Raw genomic sequence first — 24,994 nt, 5'->3', positions numbered from 1 at the left:
GTTTTAAAATAATTTTTATAAATATCAATTATTATTGAATTCATTTGAATAAATAGTGTAAAATATGGTTGTAAATCCAATAAAGATTAAAAACATAAAAAAATTTTCATTAAAGTTTGCTCTAATTTGAAATAGGTCGAGAAATATTGTTATCTTCCTTCACAATAGAAAACATACATATCAATTTAATCCTAACTTAATTGATCATTGAGAACTAAATATACTTTGTAATTTTATCGATATAACCACATTGATTAAGCTCAAATTTATTAAATGCCATGAAAATATTCCTTTATTGTTTGCAAGAAATCCATTTCTTTTTGTTGGGAGTACGATGTGATTTTTTTATGGTTTCATTTATATTGAAATAGATGTTTATATAAATTCCGTAAAAATAAGGAAGTAAAAAGAATGGAAAATGAAAGAGAAAATATTATTAATATTGTTAATTATTTATCAAAGGAAAGTGAAAAATTTTAAAAAATATTGTTAATATTATTACTTTTATTAATTATTTAAAAACTAAAAATATTAATGATACAAATTAAATTTTTTATTAAAATATTAAAAATAATGTTTTAAAATATAAAAATTATTTTCAACTCAATATATTAATATTCATAGGTAAACACTTTAATATTTTAAAACAATGTGGCTTTTAATATTCAACTTTTATATATTTATAAGCTTTTATATATTTATAAGCATGGATAGGATAGATATAGATTTACGTATACAGATATACAGACACAGACATAGAGATAGACATAGACATAGACGAGTGCAGTGCAGGGCGAGCCGAATTCTCTATGGCGCTCAAATAATAAATCCTTCTGCAAAAAGCCCAAACCCGTGTCGAACTTTCACCTTATCTCTTCTTCTATGCCGTAAATCGAAACTCATTGCTGCATTTTTCATCGTCGCTGACCAACTCGTCGCCTACCACTCCAAGGTCCTCGAGCCTCTCTTTGGCAATCGGTGATCATTTTTTCTTTAATTTTCCTTTCCTGTTACAGAATCAGCGGCACAAAGGAACCCAGAACAGCCGCTCGCCCTTCGGCTTGTCGCACCGTCGTCCGTTGCCGGTTCATTCTTGTAAAATTAGCAGTATCTGTGCATCACAAAATTAGGCCGGTTAATGTCTTGTAAAATTGAAAATAAAGCCTTGGATTACACGAGTCGCAGAATCAGTTAATTAAGTTATCTTTCTCCAATTTTCTCAATTCTGGACAACACCCCCCCTTTTCTGTACAAAAAATGGCGAATGTCTCTGTCGCCGCGGAATGGCAAGTGCTGTTGAATCGCTTCTACAGGAAGCTGGAGATATACCAAATGCAGTGGAAGCATGTGGATTTGAGCCGCAATAAGGTGGCATGCGCCCAATTCGGCGGCCCAATCGCTATCATCCGCGATGACTCTAAGATCGTCCAGCTCTACTCGGAATCCGCCCTCCGTAAACTCCGCATCTTCAATTCTGCCGGCATTCTTGTCTCCGAAACCGTATGGAAACACCCCGGTGGCCGCCTAATTGGCATGTCATGGACCGACGATCAAACCCTAATCTGCATAGTCCAAGACGGCACGATTTACCGATATAATATCAATGCGGAATGCCTTGAACCCAATTTTTCCATGGGGAAAGAGTGCTTCGAGCAGAATGTGGTGGATTGCGTTTTTTGGGGGAACGGTGTTGTGTGTTTGACAGAGGCCGGGAAGTTGTTCTGCGTGGCGGATTTTAAGGATATAAAACCATATAAGATGGCAGATCTTGTAGTTGAGATGGAGGAAGAGCTTCCGCATTGCATGGCGGTGATAGAACCCCAGTATACTGTGTCAGGGAATGTCGAGGTGCTGTTGGGAATGGGGGATAAGATTTTGAGAGTGGATGACGATGACGTGAGACCGGTGGAAATCGAAGAACTGCAGGGACCAGTGCAGAAAATTGCAGTTTCACATGATGGGAGGTTTTTGGCGTGTTTCAGACATGATGGTACTCTTGTCATGTGGAATTTAGAATCGGGGTCCTGCTATGAACATCCGTGTGAGGTAAAAAGTCTTGTGCTTTATGTATAATGCAATTGGACGGTTGAAGTGCTATACTGCAGTTGTGTGGTCTTGACATTTCAGCATCACGAACAACTGTATGCCTTTTTATAAATTATGTATGTCGAACTCAAGCTAGTGCATTATATTTAGCTATTGCGTCTGAGATGAAGTGAATTTGGTGATGTATTACTTTATCATGATTGATGATCACTAGCGTTAGACAATGTTAAAATTGCTGGACTTTCATGCAACCTAAAATTTTCGGTTCAGTTTTATACCTTGTCTATCTGAGCATCACAGTCTGCCTCTTTATTTTATCTTGATGAGCAATTTATTCTGCATATCTTCTTCTTAATAATTAACCCTTTAAAACATGCAGTCAGCCCTTCCTCCAGAGCAGATGGCTTGGTGTGGATTGGACAGTGTGCTGCTTTATTGGGATGATATGCTTTTGATGGTGGTTCCTGACGATCATGTATCTTACACGTATGATGAACCTGTGATTCTAATCCCTGAGTGTGATGGAGTGAGGATATTATCAAATACAAGTATGGAGTTTCTACAACGAGTACCTGATTCCACTGAATCTATCTTTAAGATAGGCAGCACATCACCTGCATCTTTACTATTTGATGCTTTGGACCATTTTGACAGGCGGAGTGCTAAGGTATATCATTCCTTGTTTTGTGAATTGAGATAATTTTTATCATCTTATTCTGTTTCTATCTATTTTAGCTACATAAAGCCTTGAATTGCTTACTCCATTTAAATGTTTGCTGATTTTAATTTCTAAATATTATTTGTACATATGGTCAATTTACTATCCACATTCCCCAGTTTACTGGTCTCTTGATGAGTTTGTAGTTTGCTCTGGCAAGCTATGTCAGTTATGAGTTAGTGTAATGTGTAATTTCTCGTGAGGAAATTTCAATATTCCTTTGTGTACAGGCTGATGAAAATTTGAGATTGATTCGCACATCCTTGCCTGAGGCTGTTGAAGCATGTGTCGATGCTGCAGGTCATGAATTTGATGTTTCCCGTCAACGGACACTACTAAGAGCTGCAAGCTACGGCCAAGCCTTTTGTAGGTGATTTTGGTTTGCTTTTGCAGTTGACACCATGAGAAATTGTCAGTTGCCATATTTGGAAACATCACTTTGAGGTTAACATGATTATAAAATGAAATTCATAAAAGTGAAATCTTAATGGAGTGAAATTTTTGATAGAGATCTCATGCATTCATGTTTGTTGTTATAATTGTTTGCTTATTTTAAATCTGTTAGTAAGCTATTAAGATGGTGAAAACTTTGTCTTGCCTCTATTATGCAACTACACTGGTTAGTGACCTGGGTCTTGGTGTGCTTCTGACATGCTCTTGTTCATTGTGAACAGTTTTACAACTGAAATTTTTGCTGCAAAATAAAGCACCAATAAGAGTTTGGGACAGTTTGGATCTTGTGGTTGAAGTGCATTGTTTGCCTACTTTATGTCATTCATATCTTCTTTCTTGTTTGCAACTATATTGTTTTAAGGTGCTAAATGAATTCCTCTGACTGGCTCAAATTGATATAGAATTTAAATATGCACATACATTGCTATTTAGCATTTGTATATGGGAGTCTGCTAGACGCATTATGGGCCAATATATCTGTTGTTTCTTTTTGAGATTAATGTATTGGAAATTCCCATTTGCAGTTTCTGTTTTATAATGTTAGATGTTTTTGGCTTTCAATTGATAACATGTATTTCTAGTTCGTAGAGTATTCACATATTCTGGTTCTTTTCCCACTTTTTAGTGGATAATGTAGCCTTAAAAATAGCATTTTATTCCCTTCTTTTCTGATTTCTGTTCTCGATATTGATATCCAGTTGGCTTTGGCAGCAACTTCCCACGTGACTGCATTCAAGATATGTGCAAAACTTTGCGGGTTTTAAATGCTGGGCGCGACTCTAGGATTGGTATCTCTCTAAGTATTCAGCAATATAAGGTCTCGAACACTTCCTGACTAAGTTGTTGATATTAATCCTATTGTGCATATCTTTGTGAAATTTATGTTGAATAAACTTCTTGCATTCAGTCTCTTACAGCACCTGTTTTGATTGGTCGTTTGATTAATGCTCACCAACACCTTCTTGCACTAAGGATAGCTGAGTACCTTGGAATGAATCAAGTAAGTTTTGAATACAATCATGATTGTTTGGTCGTCATATTTTATTGGCATCTTCAGTTATGGTGCTTTTTCCATAAATTGAATGTTGAAATGTTAATTGGTTTCTTTGGAGGATTAATTATTTATCATTTACTTAAATATCAATTATTCCTTGCATACCACTAGTTTTCTAGGATGCATTATCATATTATGATGTATATATAGTTTGTAGCTTATAGAGCCTCATACCATCGACTTCTCTGCCACTTTGCCTGCTATTGTCTAGATGGTTATGATGTAAGGTTTGGAATCTAAATTGTAGAGTTGTACATATAAAACTTTGTGAAGGGAAATTGGCAAATAAAAACTTTTGAAACTAGAGAAAGTATGGGCATTCGTAATGGAATTATTGAAACGTTAACTGGAGAAAATGCATATAATTTGGCACCATTGAACTCTAATTTGTGACTAATCAAACGTTAGTTTCAATTTTTGGTAATGGACTTATAATTTAAGTTCTTCACAAACTTAAGCTTTTGAGTTATGACCAAACTTTTTGATGCCTCTTGGTGCGAATTTTAGCGCCATTCATTTCTAGGATGAAACATTCATGTATACTATTACTAAAGCTATAATCTAAAGGTGGATTTGACATTAAATACTTTGTTGAGTAGTGGTTTTAATTTAGTACATGATATTGTAGGGCAAAATGTTGATGCATCTAAAGCTGTAATTTTGAACATTTATTTTTGGCTCAATATATAAATTCACCTTTGTACTTTTTACGAAAAGTCTTGTGGCACTCTCAGATTTTACTTTGACACATTGAACATTTCAATTTGTAAAATATGTACCTATTAAACACTTTATTTATCAATTTTATCCTTAATAATTATTTTACTAAGAGTAAAACAAAGTTCAATGAAAGTCTTTTGGAGGGTATTTTTTTAAGAAGTATAATTCATTAAAAATAGATTCTCAAGTATTACAAATACTTATATAGATCAGAGATGGAACTTAATATCTTAGTTGATAGAGTTCGCCAATCTTTTGAAAAACCAAAAGAAATTTTTATATTCTTTGGAACGATAAAACTAAAATTAAAAGAGATAAATCTTTCCATTTGAAGACGATTTTGATAAAAGATATAAAACTTTATAGAGGCAACTAGTCCTTTATTTGATTTGGACAACAAAATAGCTTCTCTATTATACTTGGATTGTTTTTCTAAGAATTTGTTACATATGACGTACACAAATGAGTTCGCCCTACTAGCGCATCAATGACATCAATGGAGGAACATGCCATCGTATTAGACTTTGTTGATCGAAGATTTAGACCTGCAAATCAAGATCTAACCAACCTAAAAAATCAAATATCATACCTTTATTTAGTAATAGATGCAAACAAAGAAGGAACTACATCCTCACAAAAGAAGGGACAAAAGAACTTCATATATGGAGACAAAGCAACAATAACAAAGGCAAAGCATCAATAGCAAAAAAAAAAAAAAAAAAAAAAAAAAAAGAAAGATTTGTTTTTCAAAAACAGATTTGAGTTCATTAAAAGTGAATAAAAGAGTAACAGGTAGAGGCTGTAGCTGATTAACAGTGGCAGCCCTAAACTAAAATTGGGGTTAAACGATTAAAGAGAAAAGAGGAAGAATTTTTGGCAATTGTAACTAAAGTGCCATTACATCCAATTTTAGCATACATAATGATATTTTTACTTTAATGCATGCATAGAATATAATATGACCAAGATGTCATTTTATATTATATAATATACTTGGTGTAACATTTAGGTTGCTCTTCTATTACCAAAATCTCACAATTTCCAATTGTAATCTCTTTGCAAAAGATGAAAGGTGAATGCTATGTATGACTCAGACCTACCTTTGACTGTAGCAGGTGGGAGAATGCTCTTTAGTATATGTAAATGACAAATAAATAAAGCATAAATAAAAAAGGAGTAGAAACACAAAACTCACAGTTCGTTCCTTTGCAAATATATAGAATTGTATCACTAGCATACAATCTAGCCTCATCACCATTGCGAAGGATAGAAGGCTTGTTATATTCACCTCCTAAATGTCTAAGGAGTAAGGAGCAATGAGAAAGAAATTTCTTTTAAGAATCCTCGTGGCTCATAATATTCTTCTCTTTCTACCTATTTCTTGAAAAGTTAAAAGTTTAGGATCAAGATTCAAGAATTCATTCTCTCTCTTTTGTAAAATTAGCTGATTAGCTCATATGTAAAGCCATTTTCATGGCTTAACACTTAGCTCGGACACTTGGCAATACAAGCCAAGTGTAGGTAAACTGGACACTTGGTAGCTGGCACCTAATTTTTTAATGCATTAGTTTTTTATTTTTATTTTTATTTTTTTTATATTTTAAATTAACCAAACTGGGACGGGTCGACCATGTAAAGAAAGGTCCAAGATGCTGAAGTTGGAAAATTTAGAAACTTTAGATGCCACATATAATTATACCTAAATTTTTCTAGTGGCCTAACTTGATCCATGTTGTGATTTAAACAGTCTTATACAGGGTTTTATGACCTGATCTGACCATAGTTTTTAGTGTTTTAAAGCAACTTCAATTATATTATTTTTATCTTTCAAAAATCTCTAGTATGATAAAAAATTGAGTTAATTTCACTAATGGTGTCTGAACTATCACTATATTTACAGTTTTCCTTGGACTTCAGTTTTTAACATAAAATCGCATTTATATGTGAATTCCCTTTTCTGTCATTACCTTTGTATAGGAGGTCGTTATAATGCATTGGGCATGTTCAAAGATAACAGCTTCATTGGCAATTCCTGATGCAACTCTTCTTGAAATCTTACTTGATAAGGTTTGTGCTATCTTTGGTAGTTGTTCAGGTTAACTTTGAAAATATTAGAAGTCAACTAATTTTTTTTAGTCATGTGAATGCAACATCTGAACCAATTGTTATTCGAGTTGCAGCTGAAAATATGCAAAGGCATATCTTATGCAGCAGTTGCTGCCCATGCAGATAAAAGTGGCCGTCGGAAGTTGGCTGCTATGCTTGTTGAATATGAACCACGCTCCTCCAAACAGGTTTACTCTTTTTTCTTTTTTTTTTTTTTTTTTTTTTTTGTTTTTTTTGTTTTTTTTGTGTTTATTTTATAGTGACTTCTCTTCTTTTATCATTTTGAAGATGGCATTTATCAAAATAAATAGTTTACACATATAGGCTGATTGTGACCCTATGATGTTAGGTTCCTCTACTATTAAGCATTGGAGAAGAAGATATTGCTTTGACAAAGGCAACTGAAAGTGGCGATACTGACCTTGTTTACCTTGTTCTATTTCACATATGGCTAAAGGTTTGCTTTCACTAAATTCATGGTGTATGAGACATAATCAAGAATGTTTCTGTTGATTAATAGTTATTTTATCGTATCTATGTTTATGTTTATTTATTGATTTATACTTGATACAGAAGCCAGCCTTAGAGTTTTTTGGAACAATACAAGCCAGACCCATTGCTCGTGACTTGTTTATAATATATGCACGGTAGGTGACAGAACGATCAATATAGTTTTTTTTTTTTTTTTTTTTTTTTTTTTCCTTTTCCAATATGATTTTTATTTTTTCATGTCTTTTCTCCTTTATGCTAATCACTGTAGCCAGAGTATAAATGTCAAGGAGTTAATTTTTTTTTTTTTTTTTTTTTTGAGAAAATGTCAAAATGTTACCTTTTTTTTTATTTTTTTTATTTTTTTTTTCTTGTAGCATAAGTATACGTGTGGGCAAGGCAAGCTAAGTTGGTGACAATTTCTTAACTGAAGAACTATAGTAGAAGAATTTTGCTCATGAGAGGGGAGAGTGATCCTTAACTTTTTGCACAGGAGAGATTCAAAATAGAAGAATTTAAAGTCATGATAATAGTAATAATATAAAAGGAAAATAACTTTGGGAATCAATATTGTTGTCATGTTTACAAATATTGGTGAATTTGTTGCCGAAACTGGAGGCAATGATTTTGTATTTTGTTGAAGAATGGTAAAGCAGGATAGCACACAACACACAAAAATCTTGTTTTATTATTGAAACTTCAAAAATGCACTTTCATGGACTTCTTTTAACACTTAAATCGAGTCTCGTTCTCACCGTCCACTAACAGACTGTAAAAGAAAGCTCTCTAACGGAAAAACAAAAAACAAAATTCCCTCAAAGGTAATTAACAAAAAATAATTTAAGCGAATTCCCTATCTTCAACATTTTCTTTGATTCATTACCACATCGTAGAACCAGAACAGTTGTAAAGACCATTAGGTAGCCTATTGAACAGGTATACAAAAATGTTCAATGCTTAAGGTTTTAGTTAGCTTCTCCTCAAATAGCATGCATCTGGTCATCTCCATTATGGTCCTATTTTTTCTATCTGAAACTCCATTTTGTTCGGGAGAATAGCTAACTGTTAATTGATTGTGACTACCCAAATCCTCACAGAACTTGTGAAATCAGTCCCGTTATTTGATGTAAGGATCTTCAATTTAGAGCCACTTTGTTTTTCCACAAGAAGCCCTGAATTGCATGAACACAGAAAATACTCGGACTTGAAGCCTAGAAAATAGACACAAGTCATCCTTGTGAAATCATCAATAAACAGGATAAAGTATTTGTTTTGACTACAGGATCCAACCCTCCTGGGACCACAGACATCTGTATGCACTATCTCCAATTTATTCTTTGCTCTCCAAGCTCTTCCTAATTGGAAGAGTTTTCCCAAACTGATAGTAGCCTTAAACTTCATGATTCACAGAAATTTTCCCCAAATCCTTGCTGATTAACTTGAGCACATAAACTTTATAGACTTCAAGTTGGAGGGCCCAAATCACCTATCCATAACCAAGACTCATTATAGGTAGCACTATATGCAGGGCGCCTTACTAATTCCCATTTTTGCCTTAGCTGTCTCAACACTACTAGGGTAAAAAATAATGCATCAGGCTGTAAACAACGCTACATACCTCTTCTTTTGCATGTGGGCTACTCTTAAGTAAATTTTGATCTAAGGTAGGACTGTATAGAACATCAGAAACTGTTTTAGTATCTTTTATGAAGGTTTATGAGATAATCAGAAACTGTTTTAATTTATTATAGAACATGACAAACTGTTTTAGTATCTTTTAGGAATTTAAACGTTTTAGTATCTTTTAGGAATGTATGATAGATTTCTTACTTATGCTTAGAACATCAGAAACTGTTTTATAATTTCAGAAGTGTTTAGGTCTTTTATGAAGGTTTCTTACTTGTCTTCACTCGATCCCTTAAAGATTAGTTAAAGATCTGACGTGTGTTGAAGAATGGTAGAACAGAGATCACACATTCGACACATGCAGAAACCTGGATTTGTAATTGAACTTCAAAAGTGCACTTTCATTGTCTTCTTTTAACACTTAAGTACAAGAGAGGTTACTTAATCTAAGTACAAAAGGACAGCCTTTTTTGAGCCGCATACCTAAATGTTAATTTGCTTTTTTAACATGCTAACCCATAATTAAGTTTTCTAATCTTATAAGCAAGTTTACTTTTCACTTAAATCCACTGATAGACTTGCTGTAAACGAAGAATAAAATACAAATTTCTGTCCCAAAACTAATTAATGAAGAAGTATTTAAGCAAATTCTCAATCTTTAACATGTTCTTTGATTCATTACCACCATTCTAGAACCACAACAGTCGTAAAGACCTTACAATCTGATTCAAGTTGATATATTTATGTATCAGTCTATTCTAGGTGGAAACTAGGTGGAGGGAGGCACTAAGAATGAGGGGAATGAGCCTGTAGCTAAACGTGAGGAGGAAGGAGCGGGTGACTAGGAATGAAATTGTGAAGATGAGCTGCATAAATTGGAAAACTTAAGGCTTGAAAATTTGCCTTGCACTTGATTGAATTTAATCATGTTTGAATTTTAAAATTTAGGTAAGCTTATCAATTAATCCTAATGACAAGAACAAGTATATATGCAAGTAATACCTATACCATTTAGTTGCTCAAGTTGGTGAATGTTTTACTCAAGCTCACGCTACTCAAATTGAGCTCAACTCATTTAAAACCAAGTTGAATTTGAATAATTTAGGGGTTGTGTCGGAGCAGCTCAACTTATTCATACACCCTTAGAGGTTGCACAATTGTTCTCAGTTTACCTTTTAAAACACTATTATTTAAAAAGGGCTCATCATTCTTTTTGAACTTCAAAATGCATAGGTTCTAATAATTGAAATTTGCTTTTTATTCTTTAGAAACCCGAATGCATATGGTGCTGTTGCTTTATTCATTCATGTGTGCAATGCACGTAATGTGAGATTTATTAACCTATAAATATGTACTTTAAATGAATTTATATCAATGATTATTACATAATACATTAAATTATAACTGTTTCAAATTCAACTCATATTGATAGTAGATTCATGAACTATTTGAATGTAAGCTAATATTTTGAATTTTTTTACTTTTGTAATTTCATGAGTTGATAATTGCAGTGCATTAACATATTTTTTCACACTATTGATTCCTTGAAACATCATTGATTAACATTAATCTTTGATTCCCTTGAAAGATTGCGGAAAAACTTTTTAACTAACTTGCATTTGTCATCAATCATATTATTCAATCACATCAAAATAACAGAGAATTCATACCTTATCTTGATGATGTTAAAAATTATTTTAAAATAGTAAAATAATTTTATAAGCAAATAGTTCATACCTACTTGTAATTCTTTTGATTGCTTGAAACTCAAGTAATTTGTTCTCTCAATCTGTTAATCACCTTTAAAATAAAATCTTTCAGAGGGGGAGAGAGAGAGAGAGAGAGAGAGAGAGAGAGAGAGAGAGAAAAAAAAGAAAATTCATCATTAAACTGAAATACTTGAAACCCAAAGATTGATTAGCCTCAATGCTTATGAAAGGGATACGTATTTGCAAGAAGAGAAGCCAAGCATGTGCCACATTTAGTTTGCTATTCACTTAGCAACAACATGAACAGGTAATCCAGAGATGTTGACTATTTCAAATCAACTATTTAAGATTGGTTTTCCTAGTGTCCGTGTTATAATCCTTGCATCATCTAAAAGAGATTCAATAATCTATATTAATCATTATGCTAACACTTGAGAGATTTAACGACCAATATAAATCAGTGTTCATAGCTTACTTTCAATTGCAGTGATGTTACAGGGTTTGCAGGTTGCAGATGACCTCACCATTAGGTTTCTCAAGCTCCTGTAATAGAATAAGCTGCATAACATCCACCGTTACATAACATAAGAAATTTCTTCTGCATGAGAGCAAAAAAAAAATTTCTCTGCCTGATACAACATATCATACAATGTCATCAATTGATATTTTTAACCTCAGTTTCTTCACGCGATATGGCATAACTAAAATGAGTTTAGATTTATATATAATAATAATAATAATAATAATAATAATAATAATAATAATAATAGGGTTGTACCTAGAGATTATATCATGTTTTTCTTCTATCCATATTAATTAGTTCTTATATGTAAATAACAAATATCATTATGTATTTTTTTTTTTTATTTGTTCAAATGTTTGTGCCTGTCTTCTATATATAATGTATAAATGCTTATGCTTTTATTGTTATTAAATATCAGAAGAAAGAAAACTTATTATTGCCAAATTTGTTTGTGTAACAATTTGGTATGTATACGTTTGTTATTTGCCAATATGTAATTATCATTAATGTGGAGGGACTTCCTATGTTGTAGATCTAAAGTTATTTAAACGATGAATTAGAGTTATTCTGCAACTTTTTTCTAAATATATTTCATTACTGTCAGCCATGACCAGAACTGAGATTAAAAACTTTAACATTGCACTCTTTGACTGTTACACCTGAAACAGTTAAACCAGAGCTGAGATTTGGAGATTTTAAAATTGCTGATGAATGGAAGAGCTTAACATGAAAGTGGGGCATAACAAACTATACAGAGCATTTTGCTTACCTGTGTTTCTTTTTCTTTTTTTGTTTTTTCCTGTCCTTTTTCAGAATGGAATCCTTGGATCCTTTTTTTTTTTTATTTTTATTTTTTATAATTTTATAATTTTATAATTTTTGGTTTCTTTTATTTTGATGCACATGACATTTGAATATTCTTGTTCCTAGAGTTTTAAGTTTTAAATATATCTTCTCTTTTGGTGGATTTTTTTCAGGAGTTATAAACATGAATTCTTGAAGGACTACTTTCTATCAACTGGGCAACTTCAAGTAGGTTTACTTTTTCCAATAGTGGCTAGTAATTTGGATTTGTGTTGGTTATTGACATAATGCAGGCAAGTAAGAATTAGAAGTGTTGCCTCATTGTGTTGTGGTGTTCAAGGTAGCGCTTCCATAGCATTCTTAAGTGGGGCAATACTTAAATGTATCATTTTTTTTTTTTTTAATATTGTAATCGTTATATATCCTTTGTTCTTCAGGCCTTTTAGCATCATATTATTTCATGTGTCATAAACTATGCAAGTCTTCATCACAGTGCCCCTTATTGTTTATCAGAGTCGAATGACCATTGAGAGAATATGAAACCGTACTATATATTACTTGCTAGTGCTTGTATGGATATGATGAATTTTCTCATCTTTCTTTCTTCATTTATGTCATAAGCTTTTAAATAATTCTCACACATGTAACAAATCAGGATAGGACGGGTTGTCTCCCATAATCCATGATGCCTAGAAATTATAACTGTAGTTTTCAAGGCTTAATAATACTTCTATTGCCAAATTTATCCAATGCCTTGGGTTTAATCTTATGAAATTACAGTTAATTTTTCTGTCTATAGGATGTGGCTTTTATTTTATGGAAAGAATCATGGGAACTAGGGAAAAATCCAATGGCAAGTAAAGGATCTCCGCTTCATGGTCCACGCATAAAGCTCATTGAGAAGGCTCAAAACCTTTTCTTGGAGACTAAGGAACACACGTTTGAAGCAAAAGCTGCTGAAGAGCATGCAAAATTGTTAAGGTAGGAGACAAACTTTTTGGTTCACATATTTAATGGTTTACCTTCATGAGTGAAGGTATGTAATACACATTGGAGCATTTATTTTTCCTTGTAATTTTATATTTGGAGTTTCTTGTCATACGCAGATTTGGTTCATTTATTTTTTAATGTAAAATGTGTCACTAATGCAAATACAAATGTTATTAATTTTTATAATTGGTAGTAGTAATTGGAATGCAATGAGAATCTTTCAGATAACTGTTGTGTAAGTGAAAATTTTATTTGTTAGACCATATGTAATATTGCTTGCATTTGTTCTGAACTGCTTTGCATGCCTTGTTCCCTATTTTTATTTATTTTTTATTTTCTCCATTATTCTTCAATTGACTGCAATGCTGATTACTTAATGAACTTCACAGAATTCAACACGAGTTAGAAGTCTCTACAAAGCAACCTATTTTTGTTGATTCAAGTATCAGTGATACTATTAGAACATGCATTGCAATGGGAAATCATCGAGCTGCAATGAAAGTGAAAACAGAGTTTAAGGTCTGAGTTCTTTCGTGTTGATTTACAGGAGATAAAGAATACAAAATGATCTATTTATATGTATATACCTGTTAAATAGAAATAGAAGATGGCATAGGAGTTGATACTTTATCCATCAGTTTTGTTCTTCATCTTCATATTCTTGATGGTTAGCTTCCTGTAGGTTTCTGAGAAGAGATGGTACTGGCTTAAAGTTTTTGGTTTGGCAACAAAACGAGATTGGGATGCTCTTGAAAAGTTTTCTAAGGAGAAGAGACCACCAATTGGTAAAACCTCTTCCTCTTGTTGAATCTTTTATACTTAAGAGAAGCAAATACAGCTCGTGCGTTATTGTGATAGCTGATTGATTCCTGCTTATCAATGTTAAAATGCATTGCTGGGATTGGCTGAGATGCAACACTTGTGGGTGAACTCTGCGAATAATTTCATCTCAATGATTAAACTTTGATATGTTCCATTTTCATCATTCAGCTCAGTTTTGGTCTATATAATTCAGTCAACAAATGGCAAAAGTTGCTAAATTGTTAGTCAGGTTGCTCACTTGAGTACATGTTTAAGACTTCAAGTGTCGTTACTCGCCAGCCTCTGCAATTTTGTCTATGAAGATGGCATTGCATACAAAATCAAAGTTCATTGATTGAAGTTTAAATGATCATATTGAATGTGCAAAGTTCAGTAATTAACTTGCTTATATTCATGACTTAGCAGCATTCATCAGATATGTGAATATTAGCATTGAACTTGTAACCTTCACAGTTAAAGACATGTATTTCCTGTTATACAATGAATATGATATTTTTTTTTTTTTTTGGCATAAAAAGGTTACCGACCATTTGTGGAGGCATGCATTGATGCTGATGAGAAAAGCGAAGCGTTAAAATATATTCCAAAACTTGCTGATCCAAGAGAAAGAGCTGAGGTGATTATGTTTCTCTGTCTGCTTCTTGTTTATTTATCTGTAATCTACAAATCATACTCAAGGACCATCTCTGATTTTCTTAGGCTTATGCGCGGATTGGCATGGCCAAGGAAGCTGCTGATGCTGCTTCTCAAGCAAAAGATGGGGAATTGCTCGGTCGATTGAAATTGAGTTTTGCACAAAACACAGCAGCCTCATCAATTTTTGATACCCTCCGAGATAGACTGTCCTTCCAAGGAGTTTCATAGTCATTCTCTCTGTATTTTGTTCTTATTTCCTTGAGTTAGCTGTGTGCATGTTGGGTTATTTTAAAGATAAATTGCTTGCATGTTTTTTGGTTATGCATTCGGTACGTGCTTGCAGGTTTACCTTCATTTGGCTTGTGATGCTTTTGTTTTCAATGCATGGTTTCATTTGCTATTCTTGAATGTATTTAGCGGTTGGAACAGAAGCTGATCCTCGAACGTAGAGTTGTTTGGGGCTTGGCTTCAAAAAGGCGTTTGGAATGGAAGACATCAGTTTTCGACTGCAAATAATTTTTAAATCAATTTAGAAGTATTACGGCCTGTTTGTGGAAAATAGTTTTCATTTTCCATGGCAAATAATTTTTCAATTGTGAAATTTGTGGCAGAGTACTTCCCTATTTTTATTGCTGTTTTTGTTGGATGTGAATTATTTTAGAACTGTGGCTCCTTTTTTATTTTCTAAATTAGGCGTCCTATTATGAAAAAAGTATATGTAATTTTTGTACTAAACAAATTTTTCTTCACATGGTTGCCCTTTGGAGGAGAATGTTTCAGAGTTAAAAATTATTTAATATACTTTTTTTTTTTTGTTATTTTTGTAATGAAAAAAGGTTGATTTTGCAAGATTTAGATAAAAATAATGTTTTTCAAAAAAACTATTTTTAAATCTAAATGATTTACGAAATCTAATATTTATCCTATTATGAGGGGGAGAATGTTGTATCAAAACTACTTAACTGGTCGTTACAATAGAAAATAAAAGTTTTAAATTGTCAAATGGAGCTTTTTCATTGAGACAATTATTTGGTGGCTTAAATGTAAATATGAGATCTGATCATTGGTCAAAGAAAAGTATAGGAAATATGAAAAGAATAGTATTTTGTTAATGGTTAATCAGCGAACTAATGGTTTCAATAAACAATATTTGTTTATTGAAAGTATTTTGGTTTTCACCAAAACAAGCATGTCATCTAGTGCTTTTGGTGTATGAACATTTCGTGTTAAAGTACTCAAGTACTCCATTTGTTGTCTTTATTTAGAGTAAATTTTCTTTTTTGGTATATTTTTTATATAGAGAATTTTATTCTAAGTAGTAACTTTGGGATACAAGTCAAGTTAAAATGATTAGAATGTTATTAGAGTATATGTGTTTATTTTAAGATTGAAGCTCAACAATTAAGGAAATTAGTAGACACAAATATTCTTAGCATTTAATATAAGTGTATTTGAAGGGATAAGTTATCAACTCACTTTTTCATTTCGTTTTATAGTAACAGTGATTGTTTTTATAAATTTGGCCATAAAATTAAAGTTCTGATATTAAAAGTCAAAATAATGGCTACATAAATATAGAGTTAGTCCTTATTTATTTGTTTGTTGAATATATATCTTTTTTTATCATTTGGCCATAACTGTTGACATCAGAAATGAATATATGTTATGCTCTATAGTTATTGTTTTTTGTGTTAGGTAACAGTTGTGAATTTTTGTAAGCTATCTTATGACATTAGTAGTTATGCACTTTTGTAAGTCATACTGTGGTATTGTTATTATCAGTTGTGCACTTTTCAAATTATTATAATGATTGTACTATTTTGTACCTACTTTGTGGCCTTATTGTATTAGTTGTTCACTTTTAATTTTGAATTTAAATTGAAAAACCATTCAAGTTAAAAAAGTTAGAGCGAAAATTTAAGTTCTCCCTCCTTTATTTTTGCCAAAAATTTTGGAAATTTACAACCTTCAATGAATAAGTTGAAAAATTTGGCCTTTAATTTGGCTCTAAAATTTTTCTTTCATTTTTGGGCATATATTATGTAAAATATCTCCATTCTAATAAAGAAGGTTTGAAGTGACCCTCAAAGAATGCAAGTAGGCAATAAATTTACTTTTTTTAACTATCTTTTGTGTCAGCTATTATTCCCGTAATTAATGAAGAAATGAAGGGTATTTAGGGAGAAAATTTCATTTAACTAACTTTTTTAATCCAAGAGTTTTTTCTATTTTCTCTAAATAAAGAGAATAGAGGGAGTAATAAAAATATAACCTGTACACAGTTACAAATTACCAAGAGTAATAAAGTACTTGAAATTGAACTGTATTACGTTAAAAATGCCTTAATAACTAATACATGAAAAAATAGTCATATTAATATCTATCCACATGTTCTGTGCCACATCTTAGAGGCCTCCTATTATGATACTGATTTTGGTGTACCACATCTTCTCTAATGCCTTGATATACTTCTCCATCACCAAGGTGTAGAACTCCATCATTTCACCAAAGATTGTTTGGTCTATTCGGTGAAGGAACAAAGAAATTTATACCAAAACTCATCCTAGTGTAGATGCTCAATTTTTTTGGCCTAAAAGGATTAATTGATGATAAATTATTTTTTTGTATAAAACGAAATCAAGAGGTCCGATTGCTCTGATTCTTGGATCAGTGGTCTATGTTTAATGAAAATGATTTGTTTGATCGTTTTTGCTTTTTCGGGTTCTCAGGGGTTTCGCAGCGAAACCAGGCTCAAAAAGTGCCTTGGGATCACCCAGGATGCGTCCTGGCATGTTGTCTCATTTTGCATGTCACCCCGATCGTTTTAGCAAAAATGGGCTTGGCTTGATTTTGGGGTGTACTAGTGGCACTTGCCACCTAAGCCCTAGAAAAGGCCACCTCATCTCCCCATTTGCCTATAAATAGGGCAATGGTTTAAGATAGGAGGAAAGATTTTTTTGATCATAGAGGGGAAATTCTACCATTTTCATTTCCTAAACCTTTGATTTAAAGCTACACTCTTCAATCATAGCTTGAATCAAAGTTCATCGATTTATTTTTGATAAAACTCCCCAATTTCGTGATATAAAACCCACAAACAATCTCATTTAATCAAAAACTCGGATCATTCAACAAGCATTGAAACATCTTGGTTTCTTGTTTCATTCTTGCAAAAATTTTTGGATTCGCTCCATAACCAGGTAACCTCTGAGAGTTCTAGCTCCTTTTCTTTGTCCTTTTCATCTTTTGAACATTAAAAATGCCTCCTTTTCATTGGTTGTGAGGAAAACCCTATGATAAACCAAGTTGTGTGGCCTCAACCGTAGCGGTGCACGCCACACGATGGAAGCACCACATCATTACATGTGTCTCACGCCATTGTGGTTAGCCAAACAAAGTGAAAATTTTCTGGGCCTCTAATCTAGGCAAGACTCTCGCATGGCACACATAGTGGCGCACGCCACTTCTAGTTAGGCCCTAGAATCAATATTTCCAAACAATTTGTCATGATTCCGGGATCCAATTGAGTCGAGCATTAAGCATCTTTGCTTAAAAATGCGTATAAAACTCATTTTGACTCGGGTGAACAAATGAAGAATAACAAATGGGTAATGATGGTCATAGTTGTTCACCATTCATAAAGAACAACCAATTCTTGAACTCAAATCTTTTCAAGTTAGTAATCAACATTTTTACTTTACTGTCATTTATTTTTCCGTTCTTTAAATTTTAGTAATTTAAATTTCAAGTTCATTTACCTTTATGCATCCTTTACTATTATTGCCTTTTATTCACTTATGTACTAGCTCTAACCATTAATGTTGTGATTATTTATTATGTTTCTTTTATTTGTTTTATGCTTTATTTGATTGTTATTGTTCATGATTGCCATATTTCAAAAATGTATTAAAACTTAGTTTTTTTTTACCTCAATTGAAGTTAATCATGTTATTAAGGTTGTGAATGAATGGACAATGAAGGATGCCGGTTTTTAACTGGGTGGTCCGGGTGCTTAACCCCTTCCCATGACTTTATCAAATTCCCTCACATAGTCTCTGGTTAAAATTGGACTAGCTATTTCCAAAGAAATGAGTAGTTTGCGAATTTTTTTCTAAAAAGGGTGGCGACTCCAAAAATAAAGTTCTTATCAAAGTAAGAGCTATTTTTACAAAAATCCCTTTTACAAAATAAGGTTGATTGTCTGAGGATGTTAAAAAGGGTTTAATAAGAGAAAATCAATTTCATAAATTAAAATAAACCAAGCTTGGTTTTTAGTTATTCGCAAAAGACTATCCCTCCTCAATCTGGTGACTCCACTAGGGATTGAGCCCAAAATCTATGGTTTTCTAATTTTGGGTTCGAGAAAGGAATTGACTCCAATTATTGTCGTATTATTTACAATTGTTAGCAATGTTATTAACTTGAAATTAACTTAAATTTTTGTATATATAAATGGCATTCATGCATAATTCTCTTCTTAATCCCCTTTCTACCTAAAAACCCTAAAGATAGTATTGAAGGACGTGGTCCTTTCACTTTACTCGACTGTTAGGATCTACGAGTAATATACATCACTAAAAAGCCTTGTACCTTTTTGTATATCAAAAGAATTGGCATAATCTGTTATCATCATTGGCATAGACCCAATGCTAAATGGAAGAAACAACTAATTCTCACTTATAGAACCAAAGACTTATTTAACCCGACCAAAGCTCATGTAAAATGACCCTAGTTCCTCCCCTTAAGGTTACCATAATAAATCAATGTCGTATCATTCATCCAATAAAATGCTAGAGACATCGGTCCAAAATCCTATGATGGTTTATGGACCCAACCATTTTGTCCTAGGGTTTTAGATAGACTTTTAACCATGAATCGTTTGTGGGAGATATAAGGGTGGAGGTTATGCATTTCCTAACTCTCGTTTCCTTGTTTGTATAATCTTTATTATTTGTATTTTTTCATGCATCACGTAACATGTTTTTGTTTTAAGCCATATGGGAATATTCTGTCATGTCTTGGTCTTGCCATTCAAAACTTCAAAGAGGGAGTGACCTAAGAGAAGTGCTTGAATCAAAACGAGCCAAAAAAGCTCTCACCAATGTTGATGTTCCGATCGAGGCCAAATCTCAAGTGCCTAAGAAGGAAACTCCTCCGATTCAATCACCGACATATGAAGACCACCTAGAATAGGCTCATCAACTTTTGCTTGAAATCAAGCAAGCATAACTTGAAGCCATGACTCTTTTTCAAGGTGTGGAGGCGTGTTTCACTCTCATGAGCAACATCGCCAACTGCCTTATGGAAATAGGAAACTTCACTTTAGAGGATGCTAGACCTTATCAAAGGACTTAGGGCTTGAGTCGAAAATCATTGTAAATGTCTAGATAGAGCGTAAGAATTATTGTAAAAAAAGTAAAATTTTGGAGCAATATATGAAGCTTTCTATTTTGAGCTAAATATTTTTAAATGTCTTTTAAAAAAAAGAGAAAAGAAAAGGAAATCTCAACTGTATATAAATAAAAGACCCTGCTTAAACACTATATGAGGCAAAAAGAAAGGGATGTAAAAGAAAATAAAGAAAAAGACATTGCAAATATTTGGCTACAAAATAAGACATCTTTTGATCACATTCCAAATATTTGGCTATAAAATAAGACATATTTTGATCCTTTCAGTTCTCAAAAGCCTTTTACTAATCTTCATTATGGAGGTTTCTGACCAAGTTATGATAGAATATAGCATTAGTTGCATTTGACAATGTTGTCTTATGTGATTGCATTTTATACGACTGCATTTTACGTGACATTTCCATCTCCATGCATAGATGCATCATGTTGTTGTTCCCTAACTCTTATTTTTTGCAGTCCAGATAGCGCCGAGAAAGGACAAGGGGCTCAAGACATCAATTGGCTTAGGATTGACAACAGATTGGTTAGAGTTGAAGAAACTTCAATCCCTTTTGATCATCTCGAGCCAAAATTCTGTTAGTATCTCCGGCTTCCGTTCTATTTTAGAGGACTCTCCATCATAAAGTGTTTTTCCGACATTATTGATTTTGTTTCTGCTTCTGCTTCTGCTTCTTCATCTATTGTGAGAATGGGTGATAGAAGTATTCTCGCCTCTAAGCTTGAAAAGATGATTGAGAGGATCGTCGCCTCTAGTTTAAAGGAATTCCTTTGCTTCGATAAGGGGAAAGAGCACGTTAATATCGAAGATGATGAAAATAAAGGGGAGTCAGAAAAGGAAGAACTAGGTGATGAGACATGGCAAGATGAGGTGTTCTTTGCAAAGAGGGTGACGAACAAGAAAAACGAGTCCGAGGCTGTCCTGTAACGCCCCGTTTTTTCTGTGTTTCAATAGTAGTTTACCGGTCTGTAAATAGTACCACCGGTCTGGAAGTCGGTATTATTTTTGGTCCGGAAAAATTACTATTTATGTTTTATATTTTATTTAACATTTTTGGAGCATGTATGAATGGTTTTTATGGGTAGAAAGTAAGTAAGGAATATTTTTTGAGAATTTAGATAATTAGTAAATAGTGAATTATGGTGTTATATTAAGTAAGGAAATTTGAGCAATTATTTTTTATGGAGGAAATTTGAGGAATTATTTTTATGGAATAAATTAGAGAGTTTTGTGGAGATAAATATTATTTTGAAGGACTTTAATTGGAGAATATTTGGAGAAAAGACCAAAACACCCTCCAATTTGGAGAAAAGACCAAAATACCCCTTAGTTGCTTTATTAAAGGCAACCATCAATTATTGAGCAACAAAATTTTCCTTCTTCTTATCCTTACACGTTTCCTCCTCCTCCTCCTCCTCCTCCTCCTCCTTCTTCTTCTTCTTCATTTTCTTCAATTCCTACTTAGTAAACACCCATCCAACTTGATTTAAGTCATAAATCTTAGAGAGTGAAGCTAGAGAAGTAATCTTTGGCGACTAATTTCAAGGAATTTGGTGATTTTCCTACTTGGGTCAAGTAAGTGATTTTATGATAAGTGAATTATTTTGGGTTTAGAGTTGTCTTTTAGCATATACATGCTTAATCATGCTCCAATTACTTCTTTTATTTGTTTTCTTTGTTTGATTTTGAGTTTCTTACATGTAGAGGGTGGAGAGCCTTCTAACAAAGATAAGGGCAAGACCAAAGCTTGAGAAGCTTTGATTAAAGCTTGTTAAAGCTTGTTTTGAAGGTTAGTGTTCATAAACACACTTACCTTACTCAAATTTTTGATTTTGTGCCTTTATGCTCTCATGTGTATATTTTGGGATTTTGTATGAAATGATTGATTTGTTGAATTTTGGTTGCAATAACATGCTCTTGGGTGATGTTTGATGAGTATTTATGTTGTGGTAGACATTTCTCCCTTGTATCTTTGTTGTTCATGTTCCTTTCATGGGCAAAGTAAGCTGACTTTGGGAAAAACGTGTTTTTGAGTGAGATTAAGGACCATTTTTTGATCATTTCTAATTTCCATTTGTGTCTGCATCCTTCATAAAAGTTGTAGTTCTATCTCTTAGCTTTCCAACTCATCCTCTTGTGTCCAATTTAGAGATACATAGCTCAACTTATGGCTGAAACACCCAAACTGACTCTGTTTGTGTCGGGCCACATGCATCACTGAATTGAGTGCCCATTTTGACCACTATAATGACAAGATTAGGTTCTGAGTTCTTCATAAAAGTTGTTGCCCTGTGTCTTGAGACTTCTCTCGTTCTAGATTGGTTTCATTTGAGTGTTTGGTTTAGTAGGAATTCGATAAACAATGGACTTGGTTCTGCTGAATCAGGTCTGGTCTGTCAGTCTGTGTTCCTAGCTTTGTTTTGTTATCTTTCATATTGATCTGGGCTGTGATCCCTTCATAACATTTGTAGAATTTTGTCTTAGCTTTCTAATGACTCTGATTTCATTTAATTTGGAGACCCATAACTCAAGTTATGTTTTAAAAACACAGCAAAGGTCAATGTTATTTTTATGCTGGAAATTTTTTATGTTAAGTCATTTTGTTTAAGTATGAGAATTTTTATGAATTACTTAAGTTTAAATTAAGTTTTTATTATGAGAAGACTAAAGAAAATGAATTTTATGAGAAATGTTTTTGGGCTCTAATATACTTGGTGTGGATTTGATGCATGATTTGATTTTATTATGTATGATGAGCATGCTCGGCATTTGATGCCATTATGATAAGAAGCTATGACCATATGCTAGGCACGTGAGTATCTTATGTTAGGGCGGACGCGCTTTATATGTTATGATAAGGTTGGCGACCTAAGGCCATTATGAATAAGCTATGAAAACTTATCTGCTTCTTTTTCTCCTACGTGTATGTGAGCCCTTGTAAAATATTTTTAAGGAAGTGAAATAAATGAGATCACATTATGTTAATAACTCTTAGTTTACCATAACTTATTTATGATATCCAATGAGTTTCTAAAGCACGATGTGTTGGTGTACATATGTAATGCATGTTTAAATTTAATGATTTTATGTATATAAATGATTTTTAAGTATGTTGTCATCACAACATTGGTTTGTTGTGTTTTATGAGCACCACTGAGTTTTATACTCAGCGCGTTGATTTTATCACGCGCAGGTTGGAGATTGTGCTTGCTGCTTAAAGACCTGAAGAGTAGCATCAAAGCTGAAGAGATATTTTGGTAGTTACTTAGTATTTTTTTGTAACTAAGAATTATGGCATGTATAAGTATTACATTTTTGGAGACTGTATTATTTCATTTATAACTTAAGCATGTTATTGTAAATTATTTTGGTGTATATATATTGGGAGATAAACTTGGACTTATTTAATGGTTAGAACATTAGAAGTTGATATGTTTAAATGAATGTATTGAATTGATGAATATTATAATGTTATTGAGGATATGAAATGATAGAAGTGCTATTGTGTTGTTATTGGAGTTTGATGGGGTTTGGAGTTTGGAATTGGGAGTGCTTTGTATTCATATGTTTGGCAACTTCTATTTTTAGAGGAAACTCTTGCAGTTTTTCTGTAGGACTCTCCTAAATCATTTTCAAAACAAAATATTATTACTTGCTAAACGTATGAATACTAAGTCACTTCTAATTCATAATATGATTGTATGATTTATATGTAGGTTAGGACGGTGCCTCCGGCACCGAATGTGGCATCCACCGTCGGGTCTTTTGGGATCGAGTGGCGGGTGTTACATGTCCCTTATGAGAAACTCGAGAAATTGGAAAAGATGGATAAGAAAATTAAGAAAATTAATGTCTTCATGAAGTCCAAAGGGTTGGACCAATATCTAGATATGGACAATGACGAAGGTGAAAGCTTGAGTTGAAGAGCACCATTCCTCTGACTTACAAGATACCTAAAGTGTCCAAATACGATGACAAGTATGACGATATAAGGCCATAATGGAACTAGTTGGTTTACCTTCAAATGAAATCTTGAGGATGTTCCCTATGTTGTTAACCGGTTTAGCCCAGACATGGTACTACAATTTGGAAACGAAAGTAAGGAGAGATTGGGATGAGCTCACACCGTGTTCTTGAACGAGTATGCTTGCAACCTCTAAATGAGCATCAATTTGAGGGACCTGGAGACTACTGTTCAAAAGCGTGACGAATCTTTTTCTGATTATATGGCTAGATGGACCTAAAATACTCAAATGAGGAGCAGGCCTAACACTAAGGAACAAATTAAGATTTACATAAAGAGCACCCTGCCAGCTTTTAGGGAAAAGATGTGTTACATGCCATTGACAAAATTTTCTTAAGTATATGAGATGGGGAATGCTATTGAGGATAAACTCTTGAAAGAGAAGAGGTATGGACATCGCTCGGGGAATTATAACTGATTAGGATTCCAAGGATCAGGTTTTTTTGGAAAGCTCGCCAACTCTAATAAGACCGCTACCATGGCTACTCTGGATGTGCATACTGTAAATATGTAACAAAGGAGGTTCTCTAACTTCAGTGCTCCTCTGTCTAAAGTGTTTGAAAAAGGTCAAAAAGTGGGTCTCTTATAGCCGCTAGCACCAAGACCACCTCCTAATCCTTTGCCTAAGAATTTTAATCAAAATGCATATCATAAGTTTCATTAAGGAAATGGTCACATTATAGACCAGTGCTTGAGATTGAGGCACAAAATCCAAAATCTGATCGATGAGGGTAAGGTGATAGATCAAGAGAAGTCAAGGCCTAGCACCCAGACTAATCCACTGCCGAACTTTCACAAAGTACCGCCTCCAAAGAATTTATATATGGTTGAGTCTGGGGCTTTGAAGAGGTATAACAGAGTTTGA

The 24,994-nt window shown here is 33.2% G+C and overlaps 1 protein-coding gene across 2 annotated transcripts; it reads left to right on the top strand.

Annotated features, from left to right (window-relative positions):
- Window positions 1-724: 724 nt before the first annotated feature.
- Window positions 725-15,212, top strand: VCL1 (vacuoleless1 (VCL1)). Of its 2 annotated transcripts, none has more exons than XM_089720202.1 (15): window positions 725-2,046; window positions 2,426-2,713; window positions 2,995-3,130; window positions 3,916-4,034; window positions 4,125-4,217; window positions 6,969-7,058; window positions 7,172-7,285; window positions 7,447-7,554; window positions 7,671-7,744; window positions 12,422-12,476; window positions 13,048-13,229; window positions 13,628-13,757; window positions 13,921-14,023; window positions 14,579-14,676; window positions 14,760-15,212. In XM_089720202.1, exons 1-15 carry the CDS (start codon window positions 1,258-1,260, stop codon window positions 14,922-14,924), a joined length of 2,544 nt encoding a protein of 847 aa, XP_089576328.1. In that variant the 5' UTR covers window positions 725-1,257; the 3' UTR covers window positions 14,925-15,212. The 2 variants fall into 2 exon arrangements, with proteins under 2 accessions (XP_089576328.1, XP_089576329.1); XM_089720203.1 differs by having other exon boundaries at window positions 2,995-3,134; window positions 3,929-4,034.
- Window positions 15,213-24,994: the final 9,782 nt, after the last annotated feature.

Source organism: Jatropha curcas, chromosome 4 (genome assembly GCF_041381405.1).
Source record: "Jatropha curcas cultivar XTBG-Jc1 chromosome 4, XTBG_Jcur_1.0, whole genome shotgun sequence".
In the NCBI taxonomy this organism is placed as follows: domain Eukaryota; kingdom Viridiplantae; phylum Streptophyta; class Magnoliopsida; order Malpighiales; family Euphorbiaceae; genus Jatropha; species Jatropha curcas.
The sequence above is the reverse complement of the archived record's forward strand: the minus strand, read 5'-3'. Positions and strand labels throughout refer to the sequence as shown.